The 20,458-nt window shown below is 41.3% G+C and overlaps 1 protein-coding gene across 3 annotated transcripts; it reads right to left on the bottom strand.

Annotated features, from left to right (window-relative positions):
- Positions 1 to 4,236: 4,236 nt before the first annotated feature.
- ZFAND5 (zinc finger AN1-type containing 5) lies at positions 4,237 to 19,783 on the bottom strand. 3 transcript variants are annotated; one of them, XM_084305672.1, is made up of 7 exons: positions 19,579 to 19,783; positions 18,213 to 18,403; positions 16,311 to 16,468; positions 15,762 to 15,876; positions 15,254 to 15,351; positions 6,409 to 6,534; positions 4,237 to 6,143 (listed from the first exon to the last, which is right to left on the bottom strand). In XM_084305672.1, the coding sequence occupies exons 3-7, from the start codon at positions 16,459 to 16,461 to the stop codon at positions 5,995 to 5,997; spliced, it is 639 nt and encodes a 212-aa protein (XP_084161798.1). In that variant the 5' UTR covers positions 16,462 to 16,468; positions 18,213 to 18,403; positions 19,579 to 19,783; the 3' UTR covers positions 4,237 to 5,994. The 3 variants fall into 3 exon arrangements, with proteins under 3 accessions (XP_084161798.1, XP_084161799.1, XP_084161797.1); XM_084305673.1 differs by lacking the exons at positions 18,213 to 18,403; positions 19,579 to 19,783 and adding an exon at positions 18,450 to 18,629; XM_084305671.1 differs by lacking the exon at positions 18,213 to 18,403 and having other exon boundaries at positions 4,238 to 6,143.
- Between the last annotated feature and the right edge of the window lie 675 nt (positions 19,784 to 20,458).

Genomic DNA, 20,458 nt, shown 5'->3' with positions numbered 1-20,458 from the left:
GAATGTTAGCTCTGCAAGCTGATTTTGGACAAAAGGAAAGGGAACAAAAAAAAAAAAAAAAGCATGGCTACAAGGAGATTTAGTAAAGATACAGTTATCCTACTTAGGGGGCTTAAGCCACATGAGGAATGTAACTTCATTGCTGAAGCAGGGCTAGTGTGCTAGCCACAATCTTACAAGAGACAAACACACTGAAAAGAAACAATCACTAAAAATTCTTTCCCCTTTACATCTTATCACCTAGTATGAAAGCCGGTGGAAGCAATGGAGAGACACATCTTCGAGAAGCTGTGATTTGAGACATTTTAATCATAGACTCATAGAATTGTTTGGGTTGGAAAGGACCTTAAAGGCCACCCAATTCCAACCCCCCGCCATGGGCAGGGGCACCTCCCACTACACCAAGTTGCTCGAAGCCCCATCCAGCCTGGTCTTGAACACCTCCAGCAAAGGGGCATCCACAGCTCCTTTGGGCCGGCTGTGCTAGTGCCTTACCACCCTCTGAGTAAAGAGCTTCTTTTAAATATCTAATCTAAACCTTCCCTCTTTTAGTTTAAAGCCATTCCCCTTTGTCCTATCCCTTCACTCCCTGACAAAACGTCCCTCCCCAGCTTTCCTGTAGGCCTCCTTTAGGCACTGGAAAGCCGCTATGAGGTCTCTCCCCAGAGTCTTCTCTTCTCCAGGCTGAACAACCCCAAATCCCTCAGCCTATCTTCAGAGGAGAGGTGCCCCAGCCCTCTGATCATCTTCGTGGCCCTCCCCTGGACCTGCTCTAGTATGTCCATGCCCTTCTTGTGCTGGGGAGCCCAGATCTGATCACAGTGCTCCAGGTGGGGTTTCATGAGAGCAGAGTAGAGGGGGAGAACCACTTCCTTGCCACAGCCACGTGGGAACCAACCTCTCAATGCACCCATTACCCAGCCTGTATTTGTGCTTAGGACGGCCCCAGCCCATGTGCAGAACCTTGCACTTCATCTTCCTGAACTTTGTGAGGGTCACATCAATACAGGGCCCACCTGCCAAGCCTGTCAAGGTCCCTCATCAAGGTTTTTTGAAAACCAGTACATATTTCTATCTACAGAAAGATGCAAACCACATTGTTCTGGATTGCAATTGTAGTTATTGATTCTTTATATCATTCTTTAACAGCTTTACACCTCCGTTTTTGTTTCATTTAAATCACAGGCCACCAATACTCAGCTGCTTTGTATCCCACATGTAAACACATACTTATTCTATTGAATTCAATCCTTTATCCGAGTCAGAAATATGGTCCTTGGTTCTGTTTCTGTGTACTAATATGTCCTTCGACAGGTTTTCTCTCAAAATCAGGCAGAAATGGTCTCAGTATTTTCTTCAATCAGATACAGAAAAAAAAAACACAACAAACAACAACAAAAAAAAACCACACCACCACCAAAATCCCACTCCTTTCCAAGAAGTTTCTTCACTGCCCATCACTAATTTAACACTACCAGGAACAATTTAAAAGCTGAAGCGCTCTCTGCTTAAGTGTTTGCAAGAACATTAAGGGGTAACTCAAAACTGTAACACTGCATGTAAAACTTTCTTCTCTTGGATATCGTTCTTACTTACCATGGTGCTAACTCCCTGTTTCTCCTGCAGAGAAAACTGTTTATGGACTGTTTGTACTTTTCCACACATAGTCCTTCTCATTCTTTTTCCACTCAGGTATTCTAGCTGCTTCCCCTCCGTTAACAGTTCAAGTTTGTCATTTATTAATTCCAGTGGCATCCAGTTACTTTCAGGAACACTGCCAGAGTCCGTTGTGTCTCATGAACCTGAGAACAAAGTCCATCAGGCTTCCAAGGAATATAATTACAAAAAAAGATCGAGGGAATCCAAAACAGAGTATTCGTGAGAAAATATATTTTGTTGACTGACTGGGAAACTAATTAAATAAACCTCAAAATCACACACCTACGTAGACAGAAAAGTTCCTTTTCTTACTGAATCATTGCTTCTTGCCTAACACACATGTATAGCCGGAACAAATTGATTTCCTTCAATGGTGCACATTCCCTCCTTCAGCCATATGTATCAAGTGATATTGCAGAGCTGCTTGGGAATACTGAGAAAATGTCATAAATCTTGACCCCACTATGATATGAGTCAAATCCTTAATTATCCTTTGAGTGAATGAGACTAACAAACATGATGAACACTAGCATGTAAGCCATGCCCTTACAATTTACATACAAAAATGGAGGGCTGTTAGCGTTAGGTTGGAGGTTGGACTCGATGACCTGGAGGTCTCTTCCAACCTAGAAAATTCTGTAATTCTGTAAAATGAGTGGCTGAATAACTGATTATTGATAAGTGTATCACAGAATGATTTGTGTTGGAAGGGACCTTAAGGCCCATCCAGTTCCAACCCTGCTGCCATAGGCAGGGGACACCTCTCTCCAGACCAGGTTGCTCAAAGCCTCATCCAACCTGGCCCTGAGCACTTCCAGGGACAGGGTATCCGCAACTTCTCTGGGCAGTTTTCTCAGGGCTAAACATCAGAAAAATTACAGGGTGTAGTCAGGGCTTCCCAATTCCGCTGCATTCTTGAAAGCCACAACCAAGCCTTCTGGTGGCCGCTGATCTAGGCCATCATCATTACGGCAACAGGTTAGGGTTGGAACCAGCAGAGGAAGCCTGTTGTTCAGGTTTAACAGCAACAGCTGTCATGTCAGTCAGGTTGCACAGAGCTCTGCGGAACACAGCACTGTGCAGGCAGAACACACAAGCTAGGCAGATGTTTAATAGACTGAAGATTACCAAACCACTTTTAGTTACCTAAGTGCTTTAGGATTTGTTTCTATGATCCTTTTTATATGCTAACGAAAAACATTGCTATCATCTGGTAAACATGTTGGGGGCATAGGAAGATTCTTCCCAGAACCGTGTGTTTATGTGTAAGTTCAGAACATCTCAGTCTAACAGCCAAATGTTAAATAAGGACTGGCAGCACGTGAAGTGATGGTGTTTCTTTCTTGGAAGATGGGTATACTATTCATAGTCATTTGTCATTTTAAATCAAAAGAGCAAGTGACAGCAGCTTTTTGAGTGACTTCTGTTTAGATGTTACAGAAAACAGGTTCTTTACCTCAAAACATTTTAATACCACTGTATTAAAACTGACTGGCAGCCCAGTTAGATGTAAACAAATCAATCTCTGGTAGTACCTGTACCTTTTAAACAACCTTTCCTACCTTTGGGTGTTCAGCATTCCTCACCAGCATTAGGGCTCCTGAATGACTATAATCACTATTTAAGCTATTAACACAGAACAGAGCTCAGTGGGAGCTCAGAGCTTACTTTTGAGTATACACTCACACTCCACTTGTGGGCAACTTACATATTTAACACAGTTCATGATTTTACAGAAAATGAGGTATTTCTCATTCCTTACTTTCACACACAGATCTACCAAGATCAATTGCTTCAACAAGCCTTCCCAAGTACAGCCTGTGTTCAGATAAAACAGATAGCAACACTGAAACCAACAGTCATCATCTACTGGTACCAGCATGGTTAGCTTTCCTACAGTATTCTAGCCCTAACTAGGGCAGTATATACATGTCATTATATACACACACAAACAGTACAGACACATTCTTCCCAAATACTGTTAACACGGTGTTCTTAGCTTAAAATATATACAATTATGCTGTTCTTGAATAGTTTACAGATTTACTACAAAAGGCATAAAAATGAAATTTTTGATGCTTTAAAGCAGTTCTATGATTAAGTCATAAAAAACACCCCAAAAAATAAAGTTCCAGAGCATGCCCTTGTTCCATTATTGAAGGTATATACAATAGCTGCAGTACAAGCTTACCACGTGAGTGTAGTACTAGCCGTTAGGATGAACATTTTCCATTCTTAATATAAGTAACTTTTGTACATTATCCAGCAGTGAGCATGTTTTCTTGCAAGTCATCATGCACTTTGTACTCATCTTTCTCACTGGAAAGGATACAGCTGACATATTTAACCTTCACATTTGGATGCTGACCTTGACAGTAAGCCTGCCTGGGTCTGCTGGTGAAGATGCAGGCAGAATGACATTGTCAATATACCAGCTTTATTAGAACAGATTCTTTGGAAATATATATTTTATTTTTTTTTGGGGGGGGTGGGGGGATGGGGCTGGAAGGGGGACAAGCAAACAAAAACCAGAAAGACCCTACTACCTTTGAAGATCATTATTGTTTTCCTTTGCTCCCTTGAACCCTTGAAGCACATCACTGTTCACTGGCATTTTTGTTTGTCCATCACATAGTTATTCCAGCCATTCATGCTTCTCTGACCTCAGCCAGTCACGTTAGAGAAGTTCGTCTATCCAAATCACAAAGTCAGACATACACAGGCTTAAGCAAAAAAAAGAACATCTGTGCAAACCTATTAACTTTATATCCAAGCTCAAGGAGGTCACCTTTGGTTTATGGCAATAACTAAAACAAAAACTATCACAAAAGTATTTCCCTCTGTACATGATTTTTATTATTTACATAATACAATATAGCATAGATGCTGGGTAGCATGATTATGTGCAATACATAAATATGAACTATCTGTACATGTTTCATATCTAATAACTCAATTGAAAGAACAATGTTAAAGCAAAAACCTGATGCTTTTAATAGTGAAGTAAAAACTAGGACTGAACACTGCAATAAAAATCAGAAGTTCAGAAGTAGCGCCTTGTGTACATACGTATTTACAGATGAGAACAGGCATTACCACAACACTAGTCTAAACTGTACTTGTTTATATAAAAAAACACAAGTTTCATACGTCACAAAAAACCCTTCCATTATAACACAGAAGTGATATTACCAGACAAGCATCAGTGAAGTATACTGCCTTTTCTAGAGTTGTTATTGTACAATGCTGTAGATAATGCAGCCCATGCAATACACCCAAGAACACTACAGTCCTACACCCAAGTACAATTAAAAATGACAAAGCAGCCCTCCAAGAGTGGTTCCAGCTACCACTTAAGTCTACAGCAGCCATGTTGGGTATGATTTTCCATGCAGAATGGTGCAAGTGTTACATTAAAACTAGAAAAAAATTGTAATATTCTTTTGAACTCAGAACACATTGAACATAAGTAGTACATGAATAATAAACTGCTCTAATACTTCAGCAACTTACTCAAACACATGTCGCTTGATAGAGCTATTGTGGTATGTCTAAAAACATATGTAACTTGTGTTTTGTAAACCAATCTTACAGTATTGTGCTACACAACAATTTTAGCTATGCAAGGAAAAGCAGACAATTCTGTTGCAGGCCATTTCTTAAATTCCCAACAAGACATCTCCTTTGGGAGCCTATTTTCATGATTATAAAGTTAATGTAATCTGTTTCAAAACCGTTTTCTTCTCACATGTATCCGATTTTTTCCATTTTTCCCTCAGTGCAACTAAGTGGCTTTCTTAAATATGGCACCAACACTTATCTTACTGGAAAGGTGTACCCCTCTACATAGCTGACATTCTGGTGGAAAACAATGGAGCACTGAAACTAAGACTAGAATGAGATATTAAATGATAGAAGTTGACTGCCAACCTTTCTGATGTATCCTTCTCCAAAACAGGCACATAACGCTCATCAAAGATTATATACCTCAAACACATCTCAAAAGGCAGAACTGCTGCAAACATGCAGATAGCATACATCTGTTTGGCACATGTGAACTAAAGAGTCTGTCCTCTGTGCATGTGTATTCCTGTGCAGGTTTCTGATCATCCGATTATATTCTGGGGAGGGCATATATGTTTTCAAGGGCTGTATCTATCCAATTCTGCCTGTAACAAACACCCAAAGATTCTGAAATATCATTAAGACAGACGAGACTAAAAGTAAAACTTTGGAGAACATCAAAGGAAAATGGCCATGCACCTGCTCATCAATGTTTTCCTATGATATATTAAAAAGAAAAAAAAAAATCAGTCTTTTCACAAGCAGGTTAATTTATATTCTCTGGATTTTTTCAGCCACCACAACTGGGTTCTCTTTCCTGATTTTTGCTGCAGCTTCTGCTTTGTAATCATATGGGCAGTTATGCTTGTCAGAATAACGGTGAAGTCCACAAAACAAGTTTCCACATCGGCAGTCAAATCCTGTACAAATAAAAATACACATAATCACCAGGAAGCTTCATATGTAAGTAAGCTGTAAGTTAATGCCTTAGTCACTGCAGACAAAGGTGGCACCTTTGTCTGATACCGAGCATAAGAAAAATGAACGTTTCCAATATACCAATTGTACTAAATTGTTTGGATTTCAAGTCAGCAAGTAAGTTTAATGTTCATGGATATTTCATTAAGTTAAAACTAGTGAGAGGCAGCTATTCAGCTGTTGAACGCTGATGAAGTGTTCCCATACCTGTAAGGCCAACCTTCTTTCTGCACATGAAACATCTGTTCTTCTTTGGTTTGGGCAGTTCAGGAGCTCTCTCTTCGCTTTGTGAAGTACTAGGCTGAGAAACTGATGGGCTTGGTTGAGTAACAACTGTTAAAGCAAGCAAAAGAAATATAGCTTAAATTTTCTTCCTTTTCTTATATTCCCTAGTGAAGTTCGTTAGCAAGTACTTATTTCTTAAGGATTAATTCCCCTTACTAAGACCCTAAAGTCCATTGTCTGAAGTACTATACAGACTAGTCTGTGAACATGTAAATCATGAATAAAGAGTTTCAGGTACTCCACAGATTTCCCTTTCAGGTCTGCACAAGACACTAAGATTTGTTCACAATTCCACCAGCCAGAAAATCTAAGACACTTATCCATTATACCCATACAAGTGTTAATGGTTTGGGAAGCACTCCGCAAGCTCCATGTATGCTTAGTATTTAAAAAAAATAAATAATAATCAGGCACAGTTTTAGATTAAGCAGTAACAACAGTCATGGTTGAAGCTGTTGAACAGACAATACCAGCAGAGAATACAATTAATTGAAACATATTTTAGAACCAACCAAATTTTCAGGAATATGTTACTGTCAGAATACTGGGTTAGTATGCCATTATACTTATGAAGTCAGATGAACCAAAACCTGAAACAGTTAACCAAAACAGTTCCTAGCAAACCACTGATTCTAAAACAGATGCAGCAGAAAAGCACAACATTCACAAGAGCCTCATTGAGACACTCTCAGTAATTTGAAAAATTAAGTACAGATTCTCACACTATCTGCATTCTTGTACTGAATTCAGCTTTAACATGCAAGCAGGTGGAGTCAAAATGACTCATTTTTCACTTGCCTTTTGTCATGAAAACATTTGGTCAAATTTGCGTCACAAGTTCTCTGAAGGATAAAATTTTGCCCTTTTGTGAACTTTTGTAGATCTGTTTTTTAAGTATTTTCTTTTCAAATAAATTAAAAACCTTTTCATTTTTATTTAATATCCTCTTTACGGAGGACCATCATGGAAGAAAACAGATGTGCCTGTACACCAACTTTAACACATAGAACTCATGAAGTCTGCTCCTAGTACAGTTAGCCTGAGTTCTCCCAGCTGTATGATGACATCCATTGTTTTAAAATAAAAAAAAAAAAGTAAACTAGATGTATTCCAGAATAAGTGGAGTACATAAGCCTTAAATTTGTAATTGATTTGTAATCAATGTTATGCACTCAAATAGAGTTTCTCAGTCCAGATTTGTTTGCATCCTGTGATAAGTGGAGTTCTCCAGACAAGAACTACTTATGTTGACTATTTTTGCTCTTTACTTTCATGTAAATATCTAAGTTGTATTTGTATTGACATGTTTTTATTATATAAAAAGCTCACAATTACCACTAACACATAAGAAAACTCTCACAATTCATTGTACAAAACAGCCCCCAGCCAGGAGTCCACAGCCTAATCAAGGCTTGAAAGTGACAAGTTCTCACATGTAATAAGGAGCCCTCACTGCTCATACCCCAGAAATGTTACACAGTAAGACAATGGCTAGTGATATTCTCTTAGAAGTAGCAGTTCATACAATGAACCACTAAGGTCTTTTTTTTTTTTTATATACATTTTTCATCTTGCAGAGATTTTTCTAAAAATTTAGGAAGTCCCTAATATTAAGTCCAAGGCTAACAAGATACTACAGAACTTGCACTGCAATTACTACTGCTACCAATACTTTTTGGAGTAATTTCTGCTACTGAATTTGTTGAGAAAACAACTTTTGTCTTCACAATTGATTAACATTTTCTAGATCAGCAGATATCATGCTCTGAGCTTGTCTTTAAACCCAATGGAAGGAACATTTGGTATCAATTCAAGAGCTTCTAACTAGAACAGGTTAAAACCACAAATAATACCACAAATAATGTGAGACACTTGGATCCTAGGCACCTTAACTAACAAGCCTCAGCTATGGAATTAAAAAAAAACTGATAAAATACCTCCCAACAAGTACAGCCAAACAAACTTCTTTTAGATTTGTTATACTGCTAATTAAAAAAAAGGAAAAGAAAAGCTAATCATAAGCCATTACAAATAAAAAAGAACAAAAATACTTCTGCACTCTGCAATTAGGTGAATAGTTAGCCAGAGGGAAGCTTCATCTGCATCAGAACCAACTCATAGTATGAGCCATAGAAGGATGCATGCTGTTTCAATCAGATGAAAGAGAAAATGGAGAAGGGGCAAATCAAGAGTGACCTAAGTAATTGAAGTCACTCACAGCATGAACCAAGAGAAAATGAAAACAAGAAAAGGAACAACCTTTATCACTGCCTAACATGCTCACAAGGAAGTAAAAGTGCAAATGACAGTTTCCCAGGAATCACCAATGCATAAAGAAGGTCTAGTAGATCACTCTGTGCCACAAACGCATTAGAGTATAAATCCATCTAAAGGAGAAGAGTACCAGCTACTACAGGTATGCTTCCTCCTCTGCATAAGGAAATTTTGATAAGTATTCACTGCCACACATCAGCACAGGATTATTTTCATTACTCCCAGTTCCTAAGAAACTGCAGAGGCCCATTTCCTGAATGGGCCGCAGAGTAGGATCCTTCTCCCACAAACTATATTCAGGAAAGAAGAAGCAGTAGGCAATATGGAGAAACAGGCACTATAAAAGTTCCAGTATGACAGGGAAGAGCTACCTAAATCCAAATTCATAGAGCCAACAGAAATTCATCAGTTACTGTCCTGATGACAGGTTGTCACAACAGGCTTCCTTTGGCAGAGAAGCCTAATCTTACTGGACAAATACAATTCTAGTCCTCATTACATAAAATTCAATTTATATCATAAGCCACGTACTACAAACACCAGGTGAGCACCCGAGATGTTTGACATACAATCACCATAGCTTAAATGGACTCACTGCATCAAGCCTTGGGATAGCTTCTTTCCCATGTAGCCTGAACATAAGATGCATCTTTACAGAAGGCGTGTGGGTACAGTGAGACCACTGGGGAATGAAGTTAGCCACGTGCCACAGCATGTTCTATTCAACCTATACATGGGGGCATCCTACAAAAAGAGAACAAAGCTCTTCTATGACCAAGTTATTAAGCCTCAGTGAGGTTCTCAAAAGTGACAACCACTTAAGTAACTAGATTTTCAATACTAACAGTAGTTTTGCTCTCATCAACCAACGTGGCTGCTGCAGAAAAGCATACCTGCTGCAGGTATTTTTCTACTGAAAGAAAGAATCTGCTATTTTTCACTCCAACAAAACTTGATAAAAAGGCTTTCAACTGCTCTTCAACCCTCCCTATACTACAAGCAACCAGAAGAGGATACCAAAGTAAAACAAAGTTTCTTCTGACCGTACATAAGTTAGCCAAAAATAAGATCCCAGCATCTTAGACTGCATAACTGCCAAGGTATTAGCAAGTAGAAAGCCCCACAGTGGAGCAAAGTTAAGTCCTGAAGGCATAAAACAGAACTGTTTTTAACATTCTGACTTCATGAAGGTAACACAATCGGTCACCATAGAAGAACTGGCAAAAGTTAGAACAGAGAATAAAAAGTCAAGAGTCATCAGGAAGACAGACTGCACTCCTGCAGTATCAGAGCAGAAACTACATGTTATTACAGCCTTGTATTGCATTTTACATACAAAGGGCTTGTATGTAAAATTTGAGTCTGGAGCAATGGACAGTACTTATGCTGTATTTAAGTTATATCAAGCTTCTTGAGAGTAAATACTTTATTTTGGAGAAAGCACTGCTGCTATGGCAATATAGGTGCTCATGAGGAAAGGCTGAAGAATAAACTCCATTGTTAATTTCATGTCAAAGAAAGGGGATGAACGTATTATGCAGCACGTAACATATCTCCCACATACCCAACTAAGAGGCACATGGAATATCTTTACCACTGCCTTAATAAAACAAAGATATCCAGTGTAATTATCACACAGAAATACACTTTAATTTGGACACCATGAAGGCTTCATCTCTGACGTATACTTCTCTGTTAAAACGATTAAATAACATTCTATCAGTAACAAGCACAGGACCACTTTCCAAGGTGTACAGCCTCAAGACTTCCAAGAGATTACTGATTACATTTCTGAATTATTTCAAGCAAGGATATCTACTGGTGCTGTAACAGACATGGGAAATATGAAGATGAACCAATTATTTTGAACAGAATTTATGTCAGATAATTTTACTGACAGCCACAAAGGAACTACCTACAGATAGCAACACAGTTATATACTACAAGCATTTGTGAAGCCAAGTCAGAATTAACAAGGCAGTTATTACAACACCAAGATCTAGAGGAATACCATTTAGTCACCATCTCAAGTCTACCGTATTTCATAAGCTAGCTGTCTATTCAGCATCTTACAATATTATCTGCAACACACTGTATACATCACAGATAAAACACAGTGACTTTATCTACAACGCAAGTTAGGGCAACACATAGCAGGGTCTGAACCTGAGTGCTGGACAGCTGTAAAATAACTATTCAGATTGGCTTTGTAGAGTCAAAAGACAAGTAAGCCAATCACAATCTTCCACTGTCTTCTGAAGCTCATTAAATACCAATTTCAAGAACAGAAAGGGTAACCTACAACATGGATGGAATTAGACCTTAAGTTAGCAGTATTTGAGTATTTTTAAAATATGTATTTTACATGAGACATGACATCAATTCAATTCCCTATTTTTTTTTTTTTTTACAGGCAGTGCTACTCCATAGCTGTGGTTTCACAGAAAGAACTTACCACACTCTACTCCCTAAAACAAAGCTATTACTGGGTTAAAAAACAAAACCAAGTCTGTTTACCATGCTGATATTAATTACGTCTGGTAACACTGACAGACCCAACAGGAGACTCATCATTGAACAAGGTAACTGACCTGCAAAACCACAAAAAAATGCTAAAACTATGCTGCAACTCAAAACAACATGATTGTCTAAACATACTTGTTTTCAAAACAGTTTACTTTTAATGCTTAATATGTAGCTCAGTTCTCTCTCTCTTTTTTTTTTTTTTTTTTTTTATTTCCACTTGTATACCTGCTAAAACAAAACAGATTTAAGGAAGGGCTCCAGCATGCCTCACCAACTTGGTAAATATACTGTTCTGATTATCACAAAGAAGGAAAAATCCAAAACCTAGCTAACTTTTAATTCCTGTAACACAGGAGTGAGGAAAAAAACAGCTGTGAATCACATTTCTAGAATGCTTTGGGTAAATTCTAACATTAAAGACTGTAGTAGAATTCAATCCTTACTAAGGAATGTAAAAGCATATCAAAAGCTTATAAAAATGTTATTAAGAAGTGCCCTCTTATGAATTGGAGTTTGGAAGTAAAGGGATTTAGGTTTCTCTGACTTGTGAGCAGTTCATCATGTAAGCAGCTGAACTGAACACACCACAATTCAAGTACGAAATCACAAACAATAAAGCTGAACTAAGAATTATAAGTCACGAGAAAATATAGCATGATAGATATTAATTACAACCAACTGTGTCAGTTACATCTGCCACGTATTTCTTCTTTCAATTCTTAAGACATGGTTGTCTTAGAACTTGATTTGTCTGAATGAAAATCCAGGTTGAAACTTCAACCTGGGAAAATAAGAGTTCAGTATTTTATTGTTCTCAACTGCAGCAACTTCTGAAGTATGATGCTTCAACTGTAACAGCAAGCAAGTACAATTTCATGCTATACATCGCTAAAAAAAAGTCAATTGACCAGATGTCAATAACAGATGTTTATTACATTCTGGCTTCCAAGGGAAATATCAAAAAATTTCATTTGCTAATTAAAATCCGGCAGAAGAGAACACAACTTGATACCACTGAACTGTTAAAAGGAGAAAGACCTACTTTAATTGAAGGCAAACCTGTTAGTTCGCAATCTACTATTATCTGAAAAACAGATACAAAAGTTGGATTGTGCTTAAACTAGACCATGTTTTCATTAGCAACTTCATGACTGTGGCATTTTCTTAGAGAATTACACCTCCCAGAAAGCATTAGCTTTGCTGTTGTGAGGTGACATGAATTATTTATTCTTTATTATTGTTCCCTCCTCAGGAAGTAAGAGCAGCACACATAAGAAGTTGCAGGAAAAATGAAGAGAAGAAAAATGCAACCAGTTCAGACTTGACAGGATTCTGAAGTCCAGGCCAGATTCTCTGGCATGCAACATATGGAGATTGACATAGCACTGAATATACCAATTTGTGAATCTTACGTATCCAGCAAACCCTAAGAATAATACGTAAGGACATCATCCTATGCTGTCTACAATCTGTGCCAAACTTTACCACTTAAAAGGAAACTTGCACTTTACAGCAGTTTCAAAGATTTATGAGTATCACTGACTGCTCTGGATTGGAAAGGACCTTCAAAAACCACCCGATCCCAACCCCCCTGTCATAGGCAGGGATCCCTCCCAGTAGACCAAGATGCCAAAAGCCCCATCCAGCCTGGCCCCAGGGATGGGGCATCCACAGCTTCTCTGGGCAATGTTTTCCAGTGTCTCAACACCCTCACTGTGAAATGTTTCTTCCTCATATCCAACCTAAATCTACTCTTTCAGTTTAAAACCATTACTCCTTGTCTCGTTCACTACATGCCCTTGTAAAAAGTCTCTCTCCAACGTTATTATAAACCCCCTTTAAGTGTTGAAAAGCTGCAATATGTACTAAGGCAGGCAGTTCTGTTCCAGAACTTTTATTCCTCAGACACATTTAAGTTTTATGGTAGTTTTTCCACTGACGTCTACACCAGCTTGTGACAGCTTTGTAGCTTGTTTCAACCTGAGAGATTATTTAGAGCAATACATAAGTCTCTTTAGTCTCTTGTCAATACATAAGTCCTTTAGTTGAGCTTTTGGATTTTTCTCCCCTTTTCTAATCAACCAAGTGCTGTGTGACACTAGCTAACACAAAGTCACTTGTTAAGGAAAAAACAGGTGCTATGTCAACAGAAACTGAAGATTGCCCTTTACACCTGGCAAAACGACAAACTCCTATTGGCAGTTCTAGTAAGAGTAGATTCACTAGTACTTCAGCACTGCTACCATCTTATGTATTCCTCTTTCTTTCTTGACACCGTTTCAGATAAGAATTCTTAACAAGGACGCATGTATTTATAAAAATAACTTAGACTCTGCTAGAATATTTAAGTTACCTAGAGAAAGTCTACTTATATACAAAATTAACAGTTGTAAAAAAAAAAACAAACCTTCTGTGAGAAACTAAGTTGTGTTTTAGCAGCAGATAACTAATTTTCTGTATTCAAAGGTAGTTGTGTAGTCATAAGAAAAAACGCTAAGTAGGTGAGTGGACAGTAGAAGGCCTCACTGTTCCAAAGTAAGGTAGAAGCTTGAGAAAAACAGGATGAGCAGCGTGAGAACAGTAAAACAAAGATCACAAGTTCTCAAAACATAAGAAAGGAGAAAAAAAGGAAAAAGGAGAAATTAAAGGGTTGAAGAAAAAAATTGTACAAATGGTACAGAGAAGCGTCAAGTAGCTTGTGAACCTGTAGTACTCAGCCAATGAGGAAACAGGGGAGGTGATCAGGTATTGAGTAATCAGGAATAAAAGGTGATTTGTTTACTATAATGCGCTCCTAATGGGCAGGATGCCTGCCATTGCAAATAGAATAGCTTCACAGAAGATCCTGTCTGAATAAAATTATTTGAGATTTTTCTCACACTTCTCAGTCTGTACATAAAGTTTATTTTTTCTTGGCTTTAGCTCTCACCACAGAATCCTAACTTAACATGATTTATTGCAAATGGTAAAATCCTTTCTACAGATAGCAAGCAATTAAATATCAGATGTTGATGCAGTCATTTTTATGGCAAAGATTAGCTAAAGATCATTGTTCTATGGTGTTGAGCAGCATCTTCTGCATTTTTTGTCCCACTCGGTTCAAAACCAAGAAAATTAATTTTGTCTTTAGTTTACGTGAACGAAGTTGCAATCAAATTTCAGCTTTCAATGTTTTAAGACTGTTCAGAACTGTTAAGTTGAATCAAAAAACGTGGACACATAGGTATGGAACAAGTGCATTAAGGTATCCATTTGAACAGACCAATACATGAATTCAGCCACTCACTTGCAAGTACGGAAGCAGTCCCTCTCTGACTCCCTCCATGAAGTTTACACTTCAAAGTTTAACTAACTACTACAGCTACAACCTTCCAGTACAAGGATAAAACTTCTGAAGGTTCACTCCCAGCAGCTAAGGCTTTAAGCATTCTACATTTACAGGACAATGCTTTGGTTATACCTGCCGATTACGCCATTTCAAGAACCTTTAACAGTTTTGTTAGTATTTTTAAACCATGTATTCCCTCCACCCACACTCTCATTCCTCTGTAGAACAGAATTCATAAGAACTTCACTCTCTAAATGCAACAAGACGTTTTGACTGCCATGAGTCAGCAGCAATTGCACTGCTAGATTATAAACAGAAATCTCAACACTTTGACTTCAAAACTTACCACCTTGCCATCATGTAATTTCAGAGTGCCTTACTTTAAAAATAAATAAATAAACGAAGGCTTGGAAGCCAAAACTACCTTCATAGGTGTGAACTTCTTTGTTACTAACATCAAACATGGACAAAAAAGAATATATTCTAACACTGGTCATTTTTCTTGATTCCAAGGGGAGAGTACTCAAAATGCATCTTTAAGAACCACCTTAACAGCTGCTCAAGACAATGGGAAATGTCTCTTGAGGAGACAGTAGGCCATCAGCCTCTTAAGTCACCAGTGGTACGCTGCAAACATACCTGGCTCCGTCTCTGTTTTCGGTGTTACTTTTTCCTCTCTTGAAATGCTCATTTCTGTCATTTGCTGCGTAACAGGCAAAGCGGCAACAGGCACATTTCTGTTTATGTACAGTGAAACACGTAATTTTACATTAGTTTTGAGTACATAATAAAAGCTTAAGTTGTCCAAACCCATCAACAAACTACCTGTTTAATTACTACTAATACATGTTGCTGACCTCTGCTTCTACCATCTTCAAAACACATTTTGAACTCTACTTTAGTTCCCCCTAGAAGGAAATAGTCAAATCTGCAGCAAAGTACCTCTTCAGATAATCTGAAAATGCAGCAGCTGAACAACAAAAATTGTAATTACTCATCATTTATAAAGATTCATAAAGTACTGTCAGGCACACTGTCCCCTTTTGCTCTGCAGAAATTCAGTGCAGTAGGTCAAGATTACTGCCAGCCTTTAACTTGCTACACACTCATAAGCTCAACCAAACTCAAAACAATACTTTCAACTTACCTTGATTTTTCAGATGTGCTGCCAGCAGCACCTTCACAGTTGTTTAAGCTAGTAGTGTCTGCTCTCTGTACAGATGCAGAGTCTGAGGTAGGACTGTTTGAACCACTGGCTGTTCCTATGTAACAAGGATTTGAAAAGCCATTTAGAAACAAGTTGTGGAATACATTAGTCAAATATTCTTGTACACAGTTATGAACTGTGCACAAGAATACACTGCACACATTATTGAATTATACTGCATATTACTTCTTACTTACAAGGTAAACTATACTGCTAGCAGCCAAAATACAGAGATTGTCTAAGAATATACTTACACTGAAGGGTAAGTGGAAAAAAAAACTAAAGGTGGACCTTGACACATTACACAAATGCATTTTTATTTTTGCTATGTTTAAAGTAGTATTCTCTTTGACATTCATTATACTAGCACATAGCCTTAAGAAGTTCTTATGAAATGCGTTCTGGGATTCTTCATCATCATCTGCATGTTTTAGTTAAAAAAAGACATAACAGCAACAAACAAAAAACACACACATTGGACACCCTTACCCATTGGGCTGATTCTGCCACTATTCTGCTGTCGCTGAAGATGCTCTTTGTAGCAAACAGAACACATCCCATTTGTCCTAGGATTTCCATAAAATCCACATCCTGTACTACACAGCATGGGCCCTGGGGTCTGGTTTGTCTCCTGAGTCATCTCGATGCTGTAAATAAAACCAAGGACTGCATTAGGAGCTGGCATGTCACCAAAATCAATTACAGGGTTACAGAATTAAAGTATGCCTGCTCACCCTGCCCCTAAAAGGTGACATCAGCATTCTTAAAGAGGTTTATATGGACATTAATATACCATTCAATACTGCAATCGTATTGCTAAGTAACATCATTATGAACCTTCATGGGAAGGAACAGTACTTCTCAGCATCAGTATAACAACAATAAGCTTGCTGGACACAGATTCGTGTGCAGGTTACAACCAAGTCCAATGTAACGACAAAAACAGCCCTTTATTACCAACCTCTGAACATTAATGTGGATATGCAGAATAAGCAAGACCAGACTTGTGTCAGCCAAAGAATTGTGGCAACTAATATCGCTAAGTTTTCCAGGCTCCATCAGGAGAACCTCACATTTTCAGTAAAGTTGATCTTGCTTCGCTTTGATGCTAGTTCCACTATTAGCAGGCCTGATTTTCACAATATACTTATTAGGAAGAGTAAAAATCCCTTAAGTATTGGCAACAGCCATTAGTCTGTATTCCTATCTTTAGAAGGAGTTTCCAAAACAAGGACTTGAATACTCCTCAGGTTGTGTATGAAAGCTGATACTCAGTATTAACTGGCAACGACACGTGTACAACAGGCTCTTTAACAGAACCTAAACAGCATTTCTGAAATAAGCTTAGACCTGATCTTACTCTTCAAAGAAAAAAAAAAAAAAAACACAAGAAAATCAACAACTTTAGGCTGCTGGATTCATTCTATAACATTGCCAGTTAAATACTTCATCTTAATAAAGTTACAGCGAGACTTCTGTGGCTTCCAAATGTAGACAACACTAGCTCTCTGCCACAAACTGCAGTTGCTAGGAACAAAAATACTTCACCTTCACTGTTGGTTAACCTCTGCAAAGCAAGGTTAGTAGAAAAACTGATACAGCAACCAAATCCTTCATTCCCAAGGGCAACAAAACTGGAGCATGGCAACCAAGCAATCTACTACAAATTGAGGACACACACAAGAATACTGCACTTGTCCTCCCAAGATTTAGAAGAAGCACTATACATGGCACTTGGAGAAATTTATTTTAGCGTCATCTCATGATGACTGTCTTCCTGCTCAGGAGCACACATAGTAATGAAAGATACTTGACCACTTGATGTTTGGGAGAACTCAAAAAATGTCAAAAGCAGGTTTACTGCACTGTACAGGAAAAAATACTTACAATTCAGAAACGCTACACTGAAATTAGTAAACTTAGATTTCAATAGTATGATAACCGCAACTAAGGGCAAAGCAACCTTTGTTTAGTTAAACTGAATTTCTGGGAAAAAAAAGTAAATCAGTAACAGAAGATGAACAAGTAAAATTAATCTGTTTGTCTGCAGGTGATCATGGGACCTCATTTCTCAAGGTACGGATAGCAGTATAGGTACAGGTAGTCCTGCAGAACAGCTTCACACTTGCTCTGGTAGAACATATTATGGATTTACAGCCATATAAGCCAGACAAGGAAGTCAGCACAAATTATGACCACACTCGAGAAACCAAAACAAGCAAAAAAAAAAAAAAAAAAAAAAGCTAACCTTATCTACATTGCAGGTTTATGCTTGCCTAAAGCAAAGACCCTACTTCTGCCCTCCTGGTAAGCAGGTAAGCTCAAAGCGTTATCAAACATGCTGCCACCACCAATCTCACTTTCAAATTAACGTGCTGTTTCACCACTCACTAAACCTATCTTTAGGTGTCAACGCTGTTTTTAAAATGCTACAAAAAACAGTCTTCACGGCTCCTTTGTCAGCACGTTCTCCCACTACTCGAGATGCATGCTCCTGATCGAAAGGGTCAAGTTGTTATCCAGCACTTTACAAACTGTGCTCTTCAGGCTCTTGAAGAAGCTCTGGGCATCACTTGTTTCTCCTAAAAGCAAGCACCACCAGCAGGCAGACAGTTACAAAGCACTTACCCGAAGTGACTCCGCTACCCACCACACCACACCCGGCTGTATAACCTCCCGAACCAACAACAGCAGAAGCGAGGGTTTTAGACGAGGCAAACCTCCCCTGCTGGACCCCTCCTCGGAGCACCAGCAGCGAGGTGAGGGCTCCCCCCGGACTGCGCCCTCCTCCCCTGGAGCAGCAGCTCCTGAAGCCACCCCCGCATGCGCCCGCCCGCCGCGGCGCTTCCCCGAAGCGCGGGTCACATGTGCGAGCGCGTTAGCTTCCGCCTGTCACACGGCTGCAATGTGACAGGCTGAGCCACGGGCTCAGGCACAAAACCCCGTCAACAGGGGCCTCTGAAATCAGCTTCTATTTATATCTCCGGAGGCTGCCAGCTCCTGCGCAGCCCACGGAGCCGCGCACACACACGCACACACCCACGGCGCGGGGAAGGAGGAGGCGGCGGCGGCGGCTGCCTTCCCGGAGAGCAGCGGGGAGGGAGGGGAAGGAGGGAGGGGAAGGAGGCTGCATCCCGGCCGGGAAAATGCAGCATCACCAGCCGGGCGCCTCCAACAGCCATTTTCATCCCCCCCCCCCAAACCCAGCTGGCAGCACGGGGCGGCGGGCTCACAAAATTAATAAATAAATAAATAAATAAAACAAAAGAAAAGAAAAGAAAAGAAAAGAAAAGAAAAGAAAAGAAAAGAAAAGAAAAGAAAAACCAACAACCCCCCCCCCACACACATAAAGCTCTCAAGGGGGGGAGGGGGGGTTATAAAATAAGAAGCTTTCATCGTGCCTCCGCGTGACTCCACGCGCAGCAGCAGCAGCAGCAGCAGCAGCGCCGCCCGGGCCCGAGACAAAAGGCACGGCAGCGCCAAGCGCTCCGCACACCCCCCCCATCCCATCCCATCCCATCCCATCCCATCCCATCCCATCCCACCACCACCGCCGCACAAAGCCCCGCGGAGGGCCGTGCCGGGCCGGGCCGGGCCGTGCCGTGCCGTGCCGTGCTGTACCTCGCAGCAAAGCCCTGAGTCACGGCCGGGCCGCGGCCGCCTCCCTGAGCGCGGCGGGGCCGGCAGGCAGCGGGGCTGCCACCGCGCGCCCCACCCCGCCCCACCCCGGCCCGGCCCGGCCCGGCACCCCCCTGACCTGTTGGCGGCGGGGGCCGGGTGCCCCGCGGCGGGCTCGTCGGGGGGCTGCGGGCCGCTGGCTGCAGGGCGAGGGGCGCGGAGCAGCCGCCGCTGGCGCTGGCGGTGGTGGTGCCGGTTCCCTCCTTTGTTCCCGCAGCAGCCGCGGCCGTCGGGGCAGCGGCGCCGGCGCGAGGCGAGGCGCGCGCGGCGCGGGGGGCGGGCGGCGGGAAGGAGCCGGCGGGAGGGGGGCGGGGGGGACGAGGAGGAGGAGGAGGAAGGGGAGGGGGCGGGGCCCGCCCGCCGGCGGCTCCGCCTCCTGCTGGCCCGCGCCGAGGCACGCCGACGGGGCATGCGCGCTGCCGCGAGGAGGAGGAGGGGGGAGCGGGGAGCGGGAGGGGCGGGGCAGAGCCGCCGCCCGCAGAGCCGCGCCCCGCCCCCTGAGGTGACGTCACAGAGGCACGCGCGGGCTCGGTGGGTTGGAGACCCCCCTCCCGCCTCGGTTGGGGAGAGCCCCGTGAGGGGCCCCGCTGGGTGCTGGTTTGCGGCGCCCCCGCCGTGTCCGGGCTGCTCGGCGCTCCTCTGGCCCGGCCCAACCCAACCCGGGCCACCAGCCCCGGTCTGAGCCCCACACGTCAGCTGTTCCGTCCCCGAGGACCTCCTCGTCCACGCCTGTCCCCCCTGTGAGGGGCTCAGCGCTGCCCCCTCCGGTTGCTGGAGCTGCCCCCCCCCGCCCCCTCCCGCCCCACCAGGTGTTTTCACGGAAAGCATGAAGAATAAAACACGTTTTTAATGGAAAACACCTTGTTACATGCGCTCCTGTTGAGCATCTGAACATCCAAGTCTTCCTTAAACAGACAAGCAATAGTGCTGCATGGCAAGAGCCGTTGCCTCTCTGGCTG

The sequence above is a fragment of the Netta rufina genome (assembly GCF_964035555.1).
Source record: "Netta rufina genome assembly, chromosome: Z".
NCBI lineage: Eukaryota > Metazoa > Chordata > Aves > Anseriformes > Anatidae > Netta > Netta rufina.
The sequence above is the reverse complement of the archived record's forward strand: the minus strand, read 5'-3'. Positions and strand labels throughout refer to the sequence as shown.

Coding starts and splice junctions, on each gene's coding strand:
- ZFAND5 (XM_084305672.1), bottom strand. CDS start 16,461: ATGACTCAGGAGACAAACCAGACCCCAGGGCCCATGCTGTGTAGTACA. Junction 15,877..16,310: donor TGGCAGAATCAGCCCAATGG/GTAAGGGTGTCC, acceptor CTTGTTACATAG/GAACAGCCAGTGGTTCAAAC. Junction 6,144..6,408: donor AAAGAAGGTTGGCCTTACAG/GTATGGGAACAC, acceptor TTATTTGTACAG/GATTTGACTGCCGATGTGGA.